At 41.1% G+C, this 17,801-nt stretch overlaps 1 protein-coding gene across 2 annotated transcripts in view; it reads left to right on the top strand.

Moving 5' to 3' along the window:
• MYO16 (myosin XVI) overlaps positions 1 to 17,801 on the top strand; it is a 478,842-nt gene that overhangs the window by 115,328 nt on the left and 345,713 nt on the right. For both annotated transcript variants that reach the window (XM_033435062.2, XM_033435063.2), the window contains exons 3-4: positions 2,460 to 2,530; positions 13,428 to 13,571. In XM_033435062.2, the coding sequence (XP_033290953.2) occupies positions 2,460 to 2,530; positions 13,428 to 13,571 (215 nt within the window). The remainder of the gene's footprint in view (positions 1 to 2,459; positions 2,531 to 13,427; positions 13,572 to 17,801) is intronic.

Below are 17,801 nucleotides of genomic sequence, written 5' to 3'. Positions count from 1 at the left end.
CCCTGAGCCAGATGGCTCAGTCCCACCTTGGCTGTCAGTGCTGCCATAGACCCCTCTTTCTGCAGTGGTGGCTCCGATCCCTGTTGTGTCCCAGGCTGGTTAGTCCATTTTGCATCCTCTGACACAGAGCCATAAACCCTCAAGCTGCACTGAATCACCTCCCTCCTCTGAGCCTGAACCTTTATTCAGGATTTAAACTGCAAGTGGGAGCAAGAGACCCCCCCCCCCCCCAGCCTTTGTGCTGACCTCTCTTATTGTCTTAGTCTGCTCAGGCTGCAGACTGACAAATATACAAATATACCAGAGACTGGGTGGCTTAAAAAAAACTTTGATTTCTCACAGTGCTGGAGGCTGGGAAGTCCAGGATCAAGGCACCAGCAGATTTGGCTTCTGGTGGTACCCAGCTTCCTAATTTATAGATGACCTTCTTCTCCTTTTGTCCTCACCTGGCAGAGAGAGAGTTCTAGTCTCTTCATCCCCTTATAAGGGCACTAATCCCATCATGGGGGCTCCACCCTCATTACCTCCTAATCACCTCCCCAATGCCCCTCTTCCTGATACCATCACATTGGGGATTAGGCTTCAACATATGAATTTGCGGGGGGGCGGGGGGGCACATACATTCAGTCCATAGCACTTACCTAAGGGATCTTTTCCTTCTTTGCTTAATATCCTGTGATCCTCTTCATTGGCCACAGAATGACTTCCAACTCCTGTAGTGTGATGTAAAATATCCTCCACAACAAATTCCTCCAAGTCACACACAGTCTGCCCCTCCTAAGGGACTGTTCACTGCCCCTTACTCATCATTCTCCCACCATCCCCTACATGGTCCTCTTCACCCTCTTTATCCTGCCTTACAAATTGCACACTCATCCTTCAATGAATATTGGTAAATGTGTGTTGCTTATATCCTACACTTAAATTCAACATTTAATGATCAAAAGGTTTTCAGAAAATTTAGAGTAAACCTTAAGATATGTGTTCAGTGATATATTACTATGGGTTTCATGACTTATAGGAATTATGCTAATAAAAATCATTTAGTGAGCCTCACGCAGTGCCAGGAGGGTGGGTTAGCTTTCCCAGTGGGGCTCGGCCTCAAATCTGTCTAACCCCAAGGCCAGCGTGTCACAGATCTATATTAGGTGTAATTCACCACACGTGTGCATGGTGGATTCTATGTAGAAATTTGACAGCATTTTAGTCATGTTTTAACTATATAACATAATCTTCCTCTCTATTTGCGATCACACTAGTACAGATTCTTTGCTGTAAAGAATACAGAGCACCAAATAGATAACAGCTGGTTCAAGATGAATGATTTCATTTGCTAAACAAATAACTATTAGGGTAAAGGAGCTATTTTGATTCTGACAAAACCATTGGTAAACATAGTTAATGAACCTTCTGTTGTCATGAGCAGACTTTTTAAAATTAAGGGTAAAAGTATGTGAGGGAATGAGATGTGTCTGCCCTCTGAGCTGTACAGTTAGAGCTGGGAAGATGGTAACAAACTAGAGATTGGAACACAGGGAAGATTTGGGGTGACGTAGAAAAGGGTATGTGTTCTGCCGACATTGCGGATTATGGAGAAAGTTAAAGGAAAGACAGTATGCTCAGTGAGGTATGAGTTTGAATCCGAACCATTTTGTACCGTTCTGTGTAATAATGGACTAAAAGAGGAACTTGTGCTTTAGTTATTTGTGGAAAAAGCATGAATGGCTTGTTATGAAAGCTGCAATACTGCCGTTAACCGTGAAAACTGGGATAGTGTCTTGGGGAATGGATGGACCTCTTGGAGCCCGTGGCAATTTGCAGAGAATGAGACATAATCCATCTCCCAAGGGCTTTCCATGTCCTACCCAGTCCACCTTTGCTGTTCAAATGGAAACATAAGTCACTTTCCAGCTGTGCTTTTATTCTGATGAGTAACATCTCTTTTGATTTGTCTGACATTACTAATTTAGATACACATGGCTTTGGGAGAATGATGGAAACAGGGCTAAAGGGTAATTGCAGGAAGGGAAGTTTAAACAAAGTGTAAACTTTTATTGTTTTAAGCCAATAAGTCCTAATGAGTTAAAAAAAAAAGTGAAGTGAACTAAAGCATACATGAGCCTAGTGGAGTCATTTCTTTCTTTTTATTTATTTATTTGTGTTCTATAAAGGATGCACAAGCCAGGCACTTCAAAAAAACAAATGTCAAAGTGTGTTCCCCTTTCTGAGTAATTTGCATGGCTGTAATGGGTCGTGACGCTGACAGACCAACAAGTAAGTTTCAGTGTGAACAGAAACACCGCCGCTCTTAAATACACAAAAAGGTCAGATGGCGATTCGCGCATCTCCTTTGGCTTTCACGGCTATTTGAGATTTAGATACTAATGAAATGCTGCACCTTTTGATTCAGGATGTTGAAGAAGGATGCCGTGTAACTCTGCTCTCTCTCATTCTTCCAGCGCTGCGGCTCCTGAAGGAGGGGGCCGACCCGCACATGCCCATGTCTTCAGGAGGGACCCTGCTCCATCTGGTAAGAGCTGTGATGACCGGGTGACACCAAGTGGAAGGGGAACCAATTAGGGGCTCCAGACTCAGTAGCAAAATGCACGTGTAACTGATGATGATCAGAACGATGATGTGTTTCAAGTTAACAGGCTTGGATAATGATACATTAATATTTGTTAATTACTCACATTATAGTTCGTAAATAATGGAGTTCAAGTCTCTGCCCTAAAGAAGATGCTTTTGAACATGAATAGTATTCAACAAATAAGCAAAACAATGTTGTATCAATTATAGAGCATCAGGCAGCCATCCTTTCTTTTACTTTGACATCCTTTCTTTCACTTTCTTTATTGATCCAATGAGCTTCTACTATTCTCTGCTTGTGGCCCAGATCGTATAAATGTGAATAAAACTTTACTACATTCTTTTGGAAACAAACAGGGAACGATTAAGCGAATAAACAAGTAAACACATAAACAAATAAATACAGTAGTTTTACATGCAAGAACTTTTTGCTGGTTCAGTTAAGGGCAAAAATGAAGTAAAAGGAGATGTCAATAATTATTCCATTTAGTGGTCTTCAGGGCTAATTTAAAGCTTAAAACTTGATTTTGAAAAATGCCAAAATTAACATAACATAAAAGCCTAATTGAGAATTGTCTACCAATATTTTAAAAATGCTGTATTTCCTCACATTAGAGCAATCCATGTTAAAGGAGGTCACGCATCGATCTGATGGAAGCTCCCTAATCTGGTATTGGGTCTCAGCCTTGTCTGCCCCCTGGAATCACCTGGGAGCTGTAAGATGTCAGTGTCTGCCTCCCAGCTCCCCCCCCAGCCTGGAGATTCTGACTCAATTTTTCTGGGATGCAGATGGAACATCGGGGTGGGGCACAGCTCCCCCAGGTGATTCTAATTTACAGCCAAGGTTGAGAACCACTGCCAACATGAGAACCTTGTGTCTGCCCAAGACTGGAGGCATCTGGGGTGCAGGCAGTCATATGCATACAGAGGAGTGGAAAAATAACTCCGAATATTGATGGGGAACACCATAGAAGAACGTCAGCCATTTCTCTCCAGCATTGATTGAGATGGAAAGAGAGATTTCTGGATTCCCTTTTCCTTCTCTGGAGTGTTTTGGTTTTGAAACCTCTCTCTTTTCTCCTCCGATCGTTACATAGCTTACGTGACATTTTCAAGGGCTCATTAGTCCTGGATCCTAGGTTTGGTTTCGACAAGCAATCTTAGACTAAGGACATGCTGTGAACAGCTTTCCATAGATAAAGATTCTCCTCTTGGTCACTATCTTTGGAATCCTTACCAGGAGGTGCAGTACTTTGTTAGGTAAGAAGCTGAGAAATAGAAGAATTAAGCTCACACAGTAGTAGATAGTACTGGAGCTTAAACTCTGACCATCTAACTATAAATACTGTAGTCTTTCCCCAGTAAATTCCCCAGTGATACCTGGATTAAGTTTTCAGACAGCAAATTATTCCAGTTGGGCTAGTGGAAGACAGACCTTTGCTTTGAACAAGTCATGTCAGTTCATTGTTGGTATTAACCAGGAATGTAATGTATTCTTACCCTGTGTGTGTGTGTTTGACGGAAAGAGAGAGAAAGGAAGAGAAGTATGGCCACTTCTTCATATACTGGATTGGCCAAAAAGTTCGTTCGGGCTTTTTCTGTAACATCTTACGGAAAAACCTTTTTGGCCGACCCAGTATATGATGTATCCAACTTTAATGAGCACCTAAACCTCAATCTTCCCAGTCAGCCGAGCAGCGGTCGCTTCCTTCACCTTAAATACAGCCAGAATGCTGCCGTCCCTCTTCACCTGGATAAACCACCCTCCCTCTTCCCGGGACCAGCAGCTTCTTCCCTCACCTCCCCGGCCCCGTCCCTGTGGACCCTACAGTCTGTTTCTCCCACAGCAACCAGATCGTGTCACTCCATCAAAATGCCCCAGGAACTTCCCTTCCCACTCAGGGAAAACGCCAGAGTCCTGCGACGGCCGCGTGGAATGTGCCCACACCTTTGTGCCCTCATCTCCAGGGACCCCCTCCTGCTCTAGCTGGTCCTTTAATGTGCCCACCATGCCCCTGCCCATGTGCTTTCACCATTATGTCCACTGGAACATTCCCTTGCCGAAATCTGCATGGCTCACTCCCCCGCTTGCTTCGCCTCTCTGCTCAAAAATCATCTAACAGAACAACCTTCCGGGGCTTGTCCCAAAGGATACGGCAGCCCATTCCCACCACCCCACCATCAGCTCAACTTTTATCCGGTTGTTTGTCTCATTCCTTGTAACACAGTTGCCACCAAACAGATCATAGGCTCAGGTGATTATGTTCTGTTTCCCAGACTGTCAGCTCCAGGAGGGCTAGGACTTGGCCTCTCATGACTGTTATATCTGCAGCACTTGGGAGAGTGCCTGGCACTTAGTAGGTGCTCAGTAGATTGTCTGGTAGGCACATGAACCCGTTAACTACTTAATTAATTAATATATAATGCTGTGATAGCTATTAGGGGTGCAAAGATGCAAAACACAGTCTAACAGAGTTTAGTTTTCTGAGGGAGAAAGAAAAATAAACCATGGATTACAGCAGACCTGGAAGCAGGATAAGCAGGTGATAGAGAAAGAGGAAAATGATGAAACCACTTGGCCACCTTCAGAGGTAGTTCTGAAGCCTTTTCTCATGTTCCTGATAAGACTGAATTACTCTTGTATCTAAGGTCTCATGACACATGATCCTTGCTTCTGCTGTCGATCTTGTCACAGTGGATTGTAATTAATGGAGGATGTGCCCTTTTTCTCTGCTGCTAGACTGAATTTTCAGAAACTGTGATGTCTTAGATACTTTTATATCCTTAGCATGTGATGCATGGTAGATACTCAACACATCATAAATGAATGAATGAATGAGTGGATGGATAGATGAACTGTCAGAATATAAGGATCTTTTTGGCTAATGAGAAGGTCCAGGTAACCGAGTCTAAAGGCAGTAGAGTCAGAAGAAAGAAGAAATGAGAAGATGAAGGTGATGAGGTAGATGGGAAGTGCTGCATTAGCTCTGGGTCCAATGCAAACACACTGCATTTTTATACTGTTAGACTTTGTGAGACTAAGATAAAGTGGCTTTGAAACCGGAATACATGTAAGTAAACTTCCTGACGGCTACAGGAATGTGGGCTCAGCACTGAGCCTCCTTTTCCCAGGATTACTGGGGAAGGGTAAGCTGGGACAAAGCGAGAGAGTGGCGTGGACATATATACACTACCAAACGTAAAATAGCTAGCTAGTGGGAAGCAGCCGCATAGCACAGGGAGATCAGCTCGGTGCTTTGTGTCCACCTAGAGGGGTGGGATAGGGAGGGTGGGAGGGAGGAAGACACAAGACAGAAGAGATTTGGGAACATACGTATATGTATAACTGATTCACTTTGTTATACAGCAGAAACTAACAGACCGTTGTAAAGCAATTATACTCCAATAGAGATGTTTAAAAAAAAATGAAAAATTGCAGGTTGCCAGAGAGACAAAATTACAGGGTTTCAAAATTCCTTAGGTACTGAAAAAGGCAATTTCGCCCTCAAAAATGTAAAGTGTGAGCAGCTCTGTGCTCACCCCACCTCTTGGGCATCCTGCAGTGTGAAGCCTGAGGCTTTATCAGCGCCGAAGCTCTAATTACATAATGTCAGAGCAGCGTCTTTGAGAAAATGGCATCGTATGCGCATGCAGGGCATCAGGAATAAACTGTGGAAGTCGTTGAGATTCCCCAGAGTTTCCCTTGTTTAACTCAGTTATTATTCACTGAGCACCTCCCTGTAAGTGGAGGTCTTGGGAAGACTCCTGGTAGAAACGCCACCGTAACATTTAAGTTGGAGATTAATAATTCCCTCTGTATTAAAGGTAGACAATTGACAAACAGGTTTTAATATTTTTTCATCATATACCATCTGTAGTTTTATCATCTTTTAAAATAAACTTTCAACAGTAAGTCTGAATTTGCATGTTTATCTACTCTTCATTCAATAATTTATGAATCAAGTGTATCGCACGTATCAGGTACCATTAGAGGGGAAATAATGCCAACAAGTAACAATATCTGCACCCTAGGATTTTAGTCTCTGTGAGGGCAATATAGAAAAAACGCAGCTGTAACTCTTTGGAAGGAACAATGCCATGTATGGAGTTGAAAACAGAATCACATGGAACTTTGCTAAAATACTGTCCAGAGTTTCACGTTATGACTTTTCATACATAAGCTATGAAGAAGGAGCTCCTGGTTGTAAGGAAACCCTCTTGCGTGGAGTATGAAATGCGAGTTCTTTTGTTCTGTGCTGTGACAGCAGGAGACCATAGTGAAGCTTAAGTGAAATACATTAGAAATAGGAAAATCTTCTTTCTTTTACCTGGTGAATTCTCATTTTAACATAAAGGCAGGCATTTAAGCAGTGGAGTTCCACATCACTGATGAAAACAAGCTGCAATGGATGTGCAAATATGCCCAAGATATTTGGTAAATGTCACAAGCAGATTAGAGAATAGTATATATGTTACACTCAAGACAGGTAGACATGGTGGCAGGGAGGAGAGCAGAGAATCTTTTCAACAACTGTGAAAATCTTGAAGAATAGACAAGGAATTTTTAACAGTGACAGTTTGGGGAGGAGACAAGATCTCATTTTTTACTCTTTTACATATAGCTTGAATGTTTTAAATAATAAGCATGTATGTTTCACATAATGAAAGAAATTACACTGTCGTGGGCCCGGGGTTCAGTCCCTGGTTGGGGAACTAAGATCCCACGAGCTGTGCGGCATGGCCAAAAAAAAGATGAAAATAAAACAAATGAAACAAATTAATACAAAATACTTCTTAGAACTATGTTTTTTTTAGAAGCTTAAATTCTAAAAGTTTCGATCACTATTCTATTCTTACAAGAATATCTGGGTCTCCGAATCGGGCTGTTCTTCGGGCTTTCTTCTAAGTTTCTCTGAAGTCTCAGGAGCTGTAAGAAGCAGAGATAATTAGCAGTTTACTACAGCAGCAGCAGTTCAATGGCTTCATATCTTTAAAATAAGGCAGAAAATATTATGCTATGAAAAGAAGCAGAATATTAGGACTCTGGAGACAATGTTTAAAGGCATATCTTACTCTAGAAACCACCTAGGTATTAAAGAACAAAAAGAGTCCCTACGTGGAAGTTATCCATACTTTGCCCTGCTTGCCAGAGCGCCTGGGCATTGACCATGTAACTCCTTTGCTTTCCCAGGAAAACGAGGGTAAAGGTTGCAGGGGTACCTTCTAGCAAAAAAAGGAATCCTACCAGAAGACAACATGCCCTCTCCAGGGGCTTTTCCTGGGGAGTTCCTTGGGGGAGGTGGAATGGGGGGGACATCCATCCAGGACAGTGCAGCAGAAAGAGAGACAAACGAAGAGGCAAGATGGAAGTGAGAGGAAGATGTCACTGAGAGAAAGAGAGCTGGGCCGTTCTGATGTCTGGTGAGACTGCAGGATGCTGCAAGGTCCTGGAATGGGAAGTAGAGTTGCCGTTGGCTGTGAATAATGACCCCTTTATGTTTTTTCAAGGATGTGATTTAAGATTCAAATTCCCGACTGTGCTTTGCTTTTTTTTTTTTTGCAGTACGCGGGCCTCTCACTGTTGTGGCCTCTCCCGTTGCGGAGCACAGGCTCCGGACGCGCAGGCTCAGCGGCCATGGCTCACGGGCCCAGCCGCTCCGCGGCATGTGGGATCTTCCCGGACCGGGGCACGAACGCGTGTCCCCTGCATCGGCAGGCGGACTCTCAACCACTGCGCCACCAGGGAAGCCCTGTGCTTTGCTTTTTAAAATCCCACATGCCGCGGAGCGGCTGGGCCCGTGAGCCATGGCCGCTGAGCCTGCGCGTCCGGAGCCTGTGCTCCGCAACGGGAGAGGCCACAACAGTGAGAGGCCCGCGTACCGACAAAAAAAAAAAAAAAAGTCCCACATCTCTTTGGTCCATGAGAATCATGGCATCATAACTGGAAAGTCTGAGTCCAGGATGCAGATCAGTATCTAGCTGGATCCTGAATGAAAATCATACCTTTGTTCTGCAAACTGTGGGTGCATTTTTATTGTGATGGCCCACGTGCGTGACCTAGGGGATGAAAAAGCAATGGAAGAGCAAGTTGTGGAGATCCTTGGAAGGCCGTCAGAAACCGAAGGGAGTGACTTTTCCATTTTGAGTAAATAGATCACACAGAACTGGTTCATTCAACATCAGTTATAAAAAAGAAAAATTCCCAAGTGAAGTTACTGGTGAGATTTTTGTTTCGTTCTGTTTTATCTGTGCAACAATGGAATTCTATTTGTCAAGAATCAGAACCCTTTCTTACAGGGTGAAGGCAATTAGACACAGACTTCCTGGGACTGTGCTCCCCTCCAACAAAATTTTCAATCAACCAGCATTGAAACCACTGGTGTGGGTCTTTCTAGGAGAATTGGAGTGTCGCATCCTGAAAGGTTCTCCCTTAGGGAAGTATGAAACTCCCCCACTCAGAGAGGCCTTCCTTAAGCAAACAGTCCCAATCATTTAATTGACTCTCTAGACATGCCAGGTTTCATGAAATCCCACGAATGCCTATTTTCATCCCTCCTCAGTGTTTTTCAGACTGTTTCCTACTCTGGGCTCTCCTCTGAGGGAGCTCCATGGCTGACTGGACTTGCGCATCTCATCTCTCTTTTGACTGCCTCTTTTGACTGCCCCCTTGAATGTAAGCTGTTGATTAGGGAGGACATCTAGTTCATAATACCAACCCTCTGGCTTGGCGTATGGTGGGGATGTGGCAGGTCCTCAGTGGATACGTATTTAATCAGTGGGTTATGAATGTCTCAACCCCTGCCCCTTAATCCTCGTGTTCCCATACTTAATTGTCCAGTTCTTAGCAGGCAGCTGGGGACCCTCTGCTGTGACTCTGTAGAATGCTCTGTACACCCTCCATCTCATTGAACTGTACTGTTTATTTCTCAAGGGTGATTACCATGTCATGGTCCTTTACGGGTACGTTGCCAAGCACAGTGCCTGGAATACAGCATCGCCTAATAAAATCTTGGCGATTCACAGCGAAGCAAACCAGTGTTGCAGCTGAAGGAGCAGAGTTTACGTTCACGGAAAAGGATACCAGTGTTATTAGGAGTTTGAAATTTCAGGATGTGTATCAGGGGTACATCTGAACCCCTTTAGCAACGACCTGTTCCATAATTAGAGTCTGGTCCCATTGGCCGGAAGCTGTGCTGTTTGGAATGCCGGTAGAAATAATAACTGTACTTCAATGCAGTATTCTGGATAGTTTATCTATGGCAAGGTCATCTGGAGTATAAATACTTACCAGAGAGAAGATACATGCAAAGCAAAAGTGATAAGAGGTATATTCAAGATGACACTGTAATGCATATGATCCTTCAGTGTGATATAGTGGCAAAGAAATGGAAGTGACTTGGCAGAGATCCAAGCGCTGGCTGAAAAGCACGGCCCATGGGATTGACCCTGAATGCACAGGACCATATGGAAGTTCCAGAGTGATGTCAAAAATTTTGGAAATTGCAACAGATTTGAATTCGTTTTGCTACTGATATAAATCTCTACCTCTCTGCCTCTCTGTATCTCTCTCTCTCCCCTCTCTCTGTCTCTGTCTCTTTCTCTCTGTCTCTGCCTGTCTCTGATTGTAGAAATGTTTTTGAACCACTAAAAACCCATAAACACAGGACAAGAAAATGGAACTTGGCTAATCCAAGTTGACTGTGTAAATCCTATTGCTTCTCCTCCCCCCAGAGCTGCCAGGCGGTGCAGAAATACATAGCTTTTAATATTAGAACGACGCCTGGCACATGGTATCCACTCAATAAATGAATCTGCATCAAATTGGTTGTTGTCCTAGTACCTCTTTGCTGGTCTCCTCTGTCCCAACGGCTGTGTAATCAACACAGAGGAGGGAAAATAGATACTGAAAATAGATAATCATCTAGAAAGCTTACGTTACAGTAGATCTGACTCCAGTTAAAAAAAAAAAAAAACTGGCAACAGATAACTTACAGTTGTGAACCGTAGGATTTAGTGTGTGAACACAGTGTATATCGAATTTTTGATTTTCTGAGGGTAGATTTCAGGGTCGTTCAGGACATACTGCTCCTTAGCCAACCAGAACTAAAACATATAAAATACCCCTTATGATAATGTGGGGGGAAAAGACAACACATTTGAAGTTTAAAATTGTCTTTATTTGTGATTTGGTTTCTATAGTTTTCAGAGTCTTTGGGGCTGAATCAATAATTCACATTGTAGTGGGTTTTTATACGTTGAGAAATACCACCTTTGTTTACAAACTTAAAAATGAGTGAAAGGATGCATTGCCAGAGAAATTGTGAACTACTGAGCTGGTGTTGAAAGTGTAAGTGGTCACTTTCTAACTGTGGTCAATTCCATGAACGTCTCAGAGGAAGGAGCTATCGGCCATGTTGTTTTCTAAGTGTACCCTGAGAGGCAGAATGGAATATTCTGGTCACGGATTGGGACTGCAGAATTTAATATTTCATCGTGGAGCTAATCTTGGTCATGAGGAATGGGCAACTAAAGTACAATGTAGGTGAAGATTCCTGAGTACTGGAAGGAAGACATTTTAAACTCTCGTATAGGGTGGGTGACCCAATGTACCTGATGCCTCATTGTTTGGTGGTGCTCAAAAGTGGAGCAAAGACCGTGGTCATGGTTCCTAAACCTTTGATGAAGGCTTGGACCAGGTTGGGGGAAGAGCATTGTATGTAAGGACAGAGTGAATCTTAGAAAGAAGCACGTGAAGGTGAACATGCAGTGATCTAGAAGAATCAATGATAAGCTGAGAAAATAATCCAGCTTCTTCAGGGTCCTAGGAAGGAATAACTTTACCTGCACAGGGGAAGGCTCCAGGAGAGATGTGGTGTTTCCAGAGAGATAGATTTCCACTTAGGTTCTCTGGACATTTCCAGATGAGGAACGTTTGCTTGAAATGGACTGTTCCAGAGGTCCAGTAGAAGGAAGAGTGTGTGGACATGAGGCGCCTGGGAGGCAGGTTGGTCAAGGGGCTTCAAAATTCAGGACAGGCTTCATGGCGTGTGCCTTGTACTTAGAAGGGCCCAAGCTTGCTTTCATGCTCTGCTGTCGCCATCTTTAAATTCTTAGGAATATTTGAATAAAGGGCCCTCTATTTTCATTTTGCATAAATTATGTAGCTAGTCCTGCTTGGTACTTCAAGAAGGAGATGACAGTGACAGGAGGAGCTGGGGACTTGTCTCCAGGTGGAAGTAACTGATGTTGTCTGAGTTCTGTTGAGGGTGACAGAGCGGGGCCTCAGCCATTCTTATGGTTCCATAAAGTGTCCCCAGAAATTGCTAAACATGGTGAAAAACTGCCTGAATCGGGAGGGAGATTTTCTAGCTTGATGAAAATTCTTTCTAGGGAGAATGAAGTTTACTATCTAGCAATAATACTGTAAGAACATTGTACCAGGAATATTCAGCCATCATCATCTTTGCAGACAAGTGTGATTAGAAGGTACTTATTGCTGTCAAATTATTATTCACGATCCTCTGAAATGTGAATCTAAAACTTACGTCACTTGAGAGGGCGGGTATCACTTTAAACACGGTATCTAATTAACTATGTTTTGGTAAAAGACTGAAAGCTAAACCTTAGGTATCTTTGAATCATCACTGTGGATTTCTGACGTGCAGGTTGAGGACATCTTGACAGGCACAGAAGGATGAGGTCACATCTGGTTTGATTGTGCAGGGAGCTTTCAAAACGAAAAAGAGAGAAGAATAGGAATTACTTGCATATGAATTTCTTAAAAGAAATTGGGTCCAGGCCCCAAATTCTAAAATGGATGTATTAGCTTTTATTCTCTGGTCCTCACCTTATCAGTCTTTGTACCCAAACCTGCAGTGAGTGTGGATGGGGTCGTGGTTCATATCATGAGGCCCTGATGGTAGGGACTATTTGTTATTGCTACACATGACATGGAACATCAGATACACAGATATCTTAGTTCAAAACTGAAACTAATCCTTCAAAGTTCATGTGTTTGCCATTGCCCCAAGTGCTTCCATGTGTCCCCAAAGTGGCACCCCTCAAATCTCCTTCCATATGGAATGTGCACCATGATTTTGCATTGTCCTTTTTGTACATTCTTGAGGGTACCAGCGAATGAAGAAAGATATAGAGATTCTTCAATGACTGTGTTATAATTGTGAACCACAATTCATGTATCTTTTTTTAAGTTGAAGTGTAGTTGATGTACAATATTATATAAGTTATAGGTGTGCAGTATAGTGATTCATAGATTTTAAAGGTTATACGCCCTTTATAGTTATTATAAAATATTGACAAAGTTCAAATCTTCTGCCTACTTTTAAAAATTGGGCTGTTTTCTAACAACTAATTATAAAGGTAATTAAATAATAACAAAAACATACATATATCTCTGTAGTACCCATTTCCTGTGCTGTCAGTCTCAGGGGTTATCAATCAGTTTGAAGTTTTCCCACAACTCACTGAGGCTCCGTTCATTTATTTTGTCATTTTTCTCTCTGTTTGTCATTTTGTATAATTTATATTACTGCCTTCAAATGACTAATCTTGTCTTCTATAATATCTAGTCTATTTTTCTTTCCACTGTCCATGGATTCAATTTTCCTTTCAGTCTTACATATGCTTCTTTCCTTGTAGGTTAGTTGGGGAACATGAATACATTCTTCCCCAGTTTAGCTCCACCTCCCAAGTTCAAAAATTGGCATTGAAGTTGTCTACCTATGGAAAGGAAATTTGGATTAGGTTTATTCCAAATAAGCCTATCATAGTTTGTTATCATAGTATACTTTCTTTTATTTCTTTTTTTCTTTTTTCAGTGTGCCCGGTATGATAATGTCTTCATTGCAGAGATCCTGATTGACAGAGGGGCCAATGTCAACCACCAGGACGAAGATTTTTGGACACCAATGCACATTGCTTGTGCATGCGATAACCCTGATGTTGTCCTACTGCTTGTATTAGTAAGTAAAGCAATTCAGTTTATTACCATTTGAAGATTTGATGGCATATAAAAGTCTGCATATTTAACCAATAATACTTCACAATATATAATACTTCAGGTGAGAAAAAAAATGTGTGTATATGTCATCACTTATTTGCCTGGAATTACAAGATAATTAGAGACTAAGGTTGTGGGTCACCACATAGTTCATAAAACAAATTGTGTAGATGTCACACCAAGCTCTGTTCCTCTTGCCTTTTTCTTGGAAATTATATGCCTTGATACCTCGCAAGTCAGTGCTAACTAAAATGGTTTGGTAATTGTTGTTTTGTCTTTCAATTCATTCTCCTAATTTTTAGCCAGACTAGGTATATGATAGTAAGGCTATGTGGCTTATATTGAATCTTCTTCTCTTGTTTAAATCTAGCAAAGAAGTGTCTACAACTTTTGTTTACATGAAAGTGAAAACTCTAACTATAAAAATCACTGGAGTTATTTGTTGTCATTGTCTTGAGTTACAGCTTAGACCCTGACATGGGTCCTCGCACGTACTATAATTATTTTAGAATTGAGATTCTTTCTGATTAGTTTATCTCTAACAAAGATTTTAAGAAATTATGCAGGATATTTTAGAAAGCATACTAGAATATAAGAATAAGAATGAATGATTTGCTTTTTTTCCCTTTATTAATAAAAATTGCGTAATTCCTTAATGATTTTGTATTACGTGCCTGGCTTTTCACATGAGCCCTCAAAATTTCACATACAAGCAAATTGGTGCTCAAAGATATTAAGCAACTTGCCATAGGTCAAAAAACAAACTATATCTCTGAACTTAAGGTCATTGTCCAAAGTCTGTCCTTTCTCCCCAGGGTCATGCTGCCTGTCTTAACAAATTACCACATACTTGATAGCTAAATACAAGAGAACTTTATTCTCTTACATTTTGGAGGCCAGGAATCTGAAATCAAGGTGTTGGCAAAGCTGTATGCCCTATGTCAGCTCTAGGGAAGAATTCTTCCTTGTTTCTTTCTAGCTCCTATGATCCCTTGCAGTCCTTGGTGGTCCTTGGTTACAGATGCATCACTCCAGTCTTTGCCTCCATCATTGCGTGACCCTCTTCCCTGTGTCTCTGTGTCCAAATACCGCTCTCTTTTCTTTATAAATGCACCAGTTGTAGGGTTTAGGGTCCACCTTAACTCAATACCACCTTATCTTACCTTGATCTGCAAAGACCTTATTTCCATAGAAGATCACTCACAGATAGTAGCCTTAGGACTTGAACATATCTTTTTTTAAAAAACACAATCCCACTACACTGCTTTCTTCCCCCTTTTTAAAATCCTAAGCAGAAGTCGTTTAGGATGAAGACTATGAATGGAGATTTCCTTAATCTTGTAAGACGTTTAATTTGGTCTAGTTTAGTCTAATTTGTCCCTCAAGAATTTGTAAACTTTTTTTGTTTTTATAGTAGAAGTGTATTATATCACTAGAAATGTGTTCCTTTCAACTCCTGGAAGATGGCAGCTATAATAAATAAATAAGGAAAGGTAAAGGGAATAAAGACAATTTAGCTTGAAATAGAATCATTTGGGGGAACTAGTACTCTACAGGAAAACACATGAAAAAGTACTTAACTCATTTATAAGAACAAATCTTCACTTTATAGAACCTGAGCCTAAGAGGAATTAAACTAACAAGTCAGCACAAAGGCAGTGAGATCTACTTAGTATTTGCTTAGTATTAAAGGAAAATTTAAAACACATCTCAGAAGGGAACCCTGTGGTCTTTTGAGTGATACTGTGAAATCATCAACTGTGCACTTTTTGGAATTCTCAGAACTCATAGGACACCAGGCTAGATTTTTAAAGAAATGGCTTGGTCTATAGTAGTTGTTTGAAACTTTTTTTTTTGGGTAGTTCAACCACTGGATGACTTGGGCGAAGCTGGGCTCTAATTATATGAGAATGAGATAGAAGAGTTAGATTCACAGCTTTTGTGGTTTTCCTATGTTTTTATTTTTTTTTCTGAATATTAGTCGAGAGATTCAGAATATTAGTTGAGAGTCACTTTTTCAAGGCCCGTCTCCATTTAGTTTCTCTCAGTAATTATGATTAGTTACACCAAACCTTTGCCAAATTAGGCTTTCTATTTTCATTTCATTCATGCAATTCTCAGGAACCAATATTCATGCGACTGAGCTTGAATTCTTAAAATCCTTCTTCCATTTCCTCAGTGTACACTGCTGGATGAAGACTTCCCCTTCTTGAGTTCAGAGAGTTTGTCAGCCCTTAATTTCACTGCCAGCCAAGATTTCCTTCCTTCATTATAGAATATCTGTTTCTTATTTCTGATGGAACAGAGTAAGAGGATCTACCTTCTTTGTAGAGTCTGCGCTGAGTCCTGGTCTAGGCATCTCATAGGATTCTTACAATTTAATGTCACAGGGACAGCCAAGAGAAGGGCTCAGTACATGGCAGGGTTGTGATTTCAAGGTGCAGAAGCTATAACTACTTGCAGATGACTCCCCTTCAGCATATAGGGACTGTTGCCGGGAGTAGCATGGGTATCAGAAATACCACTGATAGACTAGAAGTAGCAAATAACTTGGACCACCCAGACGGCAGGAATGAAGCATGTTTATAACCAGAGCTGGGATTAGGGTAGCCCGTGAGGACTGGTACCTGGGGTGTCAATTACACTATAATTATAGAAATAAGTTAGACATATAGTGGCAAATTACTTAGGTCTTCCTTGTGACTCTTTGCATAACTGAGGAAATATACATGTGCCTTGCTCCCGTTGAGGTTAAACAGTGTCTTCCAAGGAAAATCAATAAGCACTGGCACCAGTCCCATTTCCCAAAACAGATGCTTAGAAAAATAACAACAGTTTGAAGAAGTACTAAATCATTGTCCTGAACGGGGACACCCTCATGTCATGTCACCCTCAGACTCAATGATAGCTCCATTTTGATGAGGTGAGCTCTCTACACTCCTTTTTTTGTACTTTTATTGTATTCCCCTATTCTTTGGCATTTCCCCCCAGTTGCTGCTAGGATCGTCAGCATATTGCCTGAGCTCCTTTTTCTTTCACATTATCGTGTATGTTGTGCTTGTTTAAATACGATTTACTTTTCCCTTTGTTCTCGTGTGACACAGTTTCTGTAACTCCTACTTGTTCCCCTGGCAATAACTCAATTTTATTAATGGCCAGTTGCCTTTATAATAAATATCTCTTCTGCCTAGAACAATTTGATTTATATTCATTAATTATTTATCGAGCTTATATCAGTGGTGTTCATTAGGGAGCTCTAAGTTAGGCATTACCTAAATTATTAGCTTCCAGCAAGTCACAGAAGTAACTAGCTGGTGCATACACGGCTGTTTGTTAAAACAGTGCCAGCACTTTATAGCGACTCAATGTATATATATCAATACTTGCTGAATACATACACAAATGGCTGAAAGAATGGCAGGCCAATTTTTGGAAGTCAGCCTGAATTTAATATTGACATTATTAACTCATGTTATATCTAAAAAAACCCTGTCTTATAGCCACATTCATCTTCCTCCATATTCTAGAATTCTTCGTCCTACTCATTCTACACTTGTATTTAGAAGTGCTTGCTTCAGCACACATGATCTCAAGGTCAGATGATATTGCTTTTCTTTACCAGGCGGAATTGAGAGCTAGAAACTGGATTTACTTCATGTGTAAACATAGAATTAAATCTATAATTGTCAGGTTATTAACATTTTCATGGTCTGCAATGCCCTATTTCTCACACCATAGAATAACCCAGCCTCATATGCAAAGTTATATATCTGCCCGTTGCTGTTACTCATTTACTGATGACTGTCTTTAATCATTAACTAATATTTATTGATCACCAACTATCTTTAACATAATTCCTGCCGTCAGGGAAGTTATTGTTTGTTCATTCATTCATTCATTCAGCAAATATTTATTGAGTGACTACTATGTTCTGGGTGCTACACAGTGAATAATAAGACATTTTACATTATTTTACATTATAGAACAATGACAAAAACAAACCAAAGCAAGTAATGTACGTGTAACCACTGAGTAACTTGACTAATGGATTCAGCAAATCTGAGTAGCCTCATTACCACCATGTCATAACTAGCCCACCATCCATCCATAGAAATAATTTGCTTTCAAGTAAATGTGGGTGAAATACATCATCACAAAAATCGTAATTACTATAGAAATATGTTCCCGCTAA

Source organism: Orcinus orca, chromosome 18 (assembly GCF_937001465.1).
Source record: "Orcinus orca chromosome 18, mOrcOrc1.1, whole genome shotgun sequence".
Classification (NCBI taxonomy): Eukaryota; Metazoa; Chordata; class Mammalia; order Artiodactyla; family Delphinidae; genus Orcinus; species Orcinus orca.
This window is presented reverse-complemented; position numbering and strand designations above follow the sequence as displayed.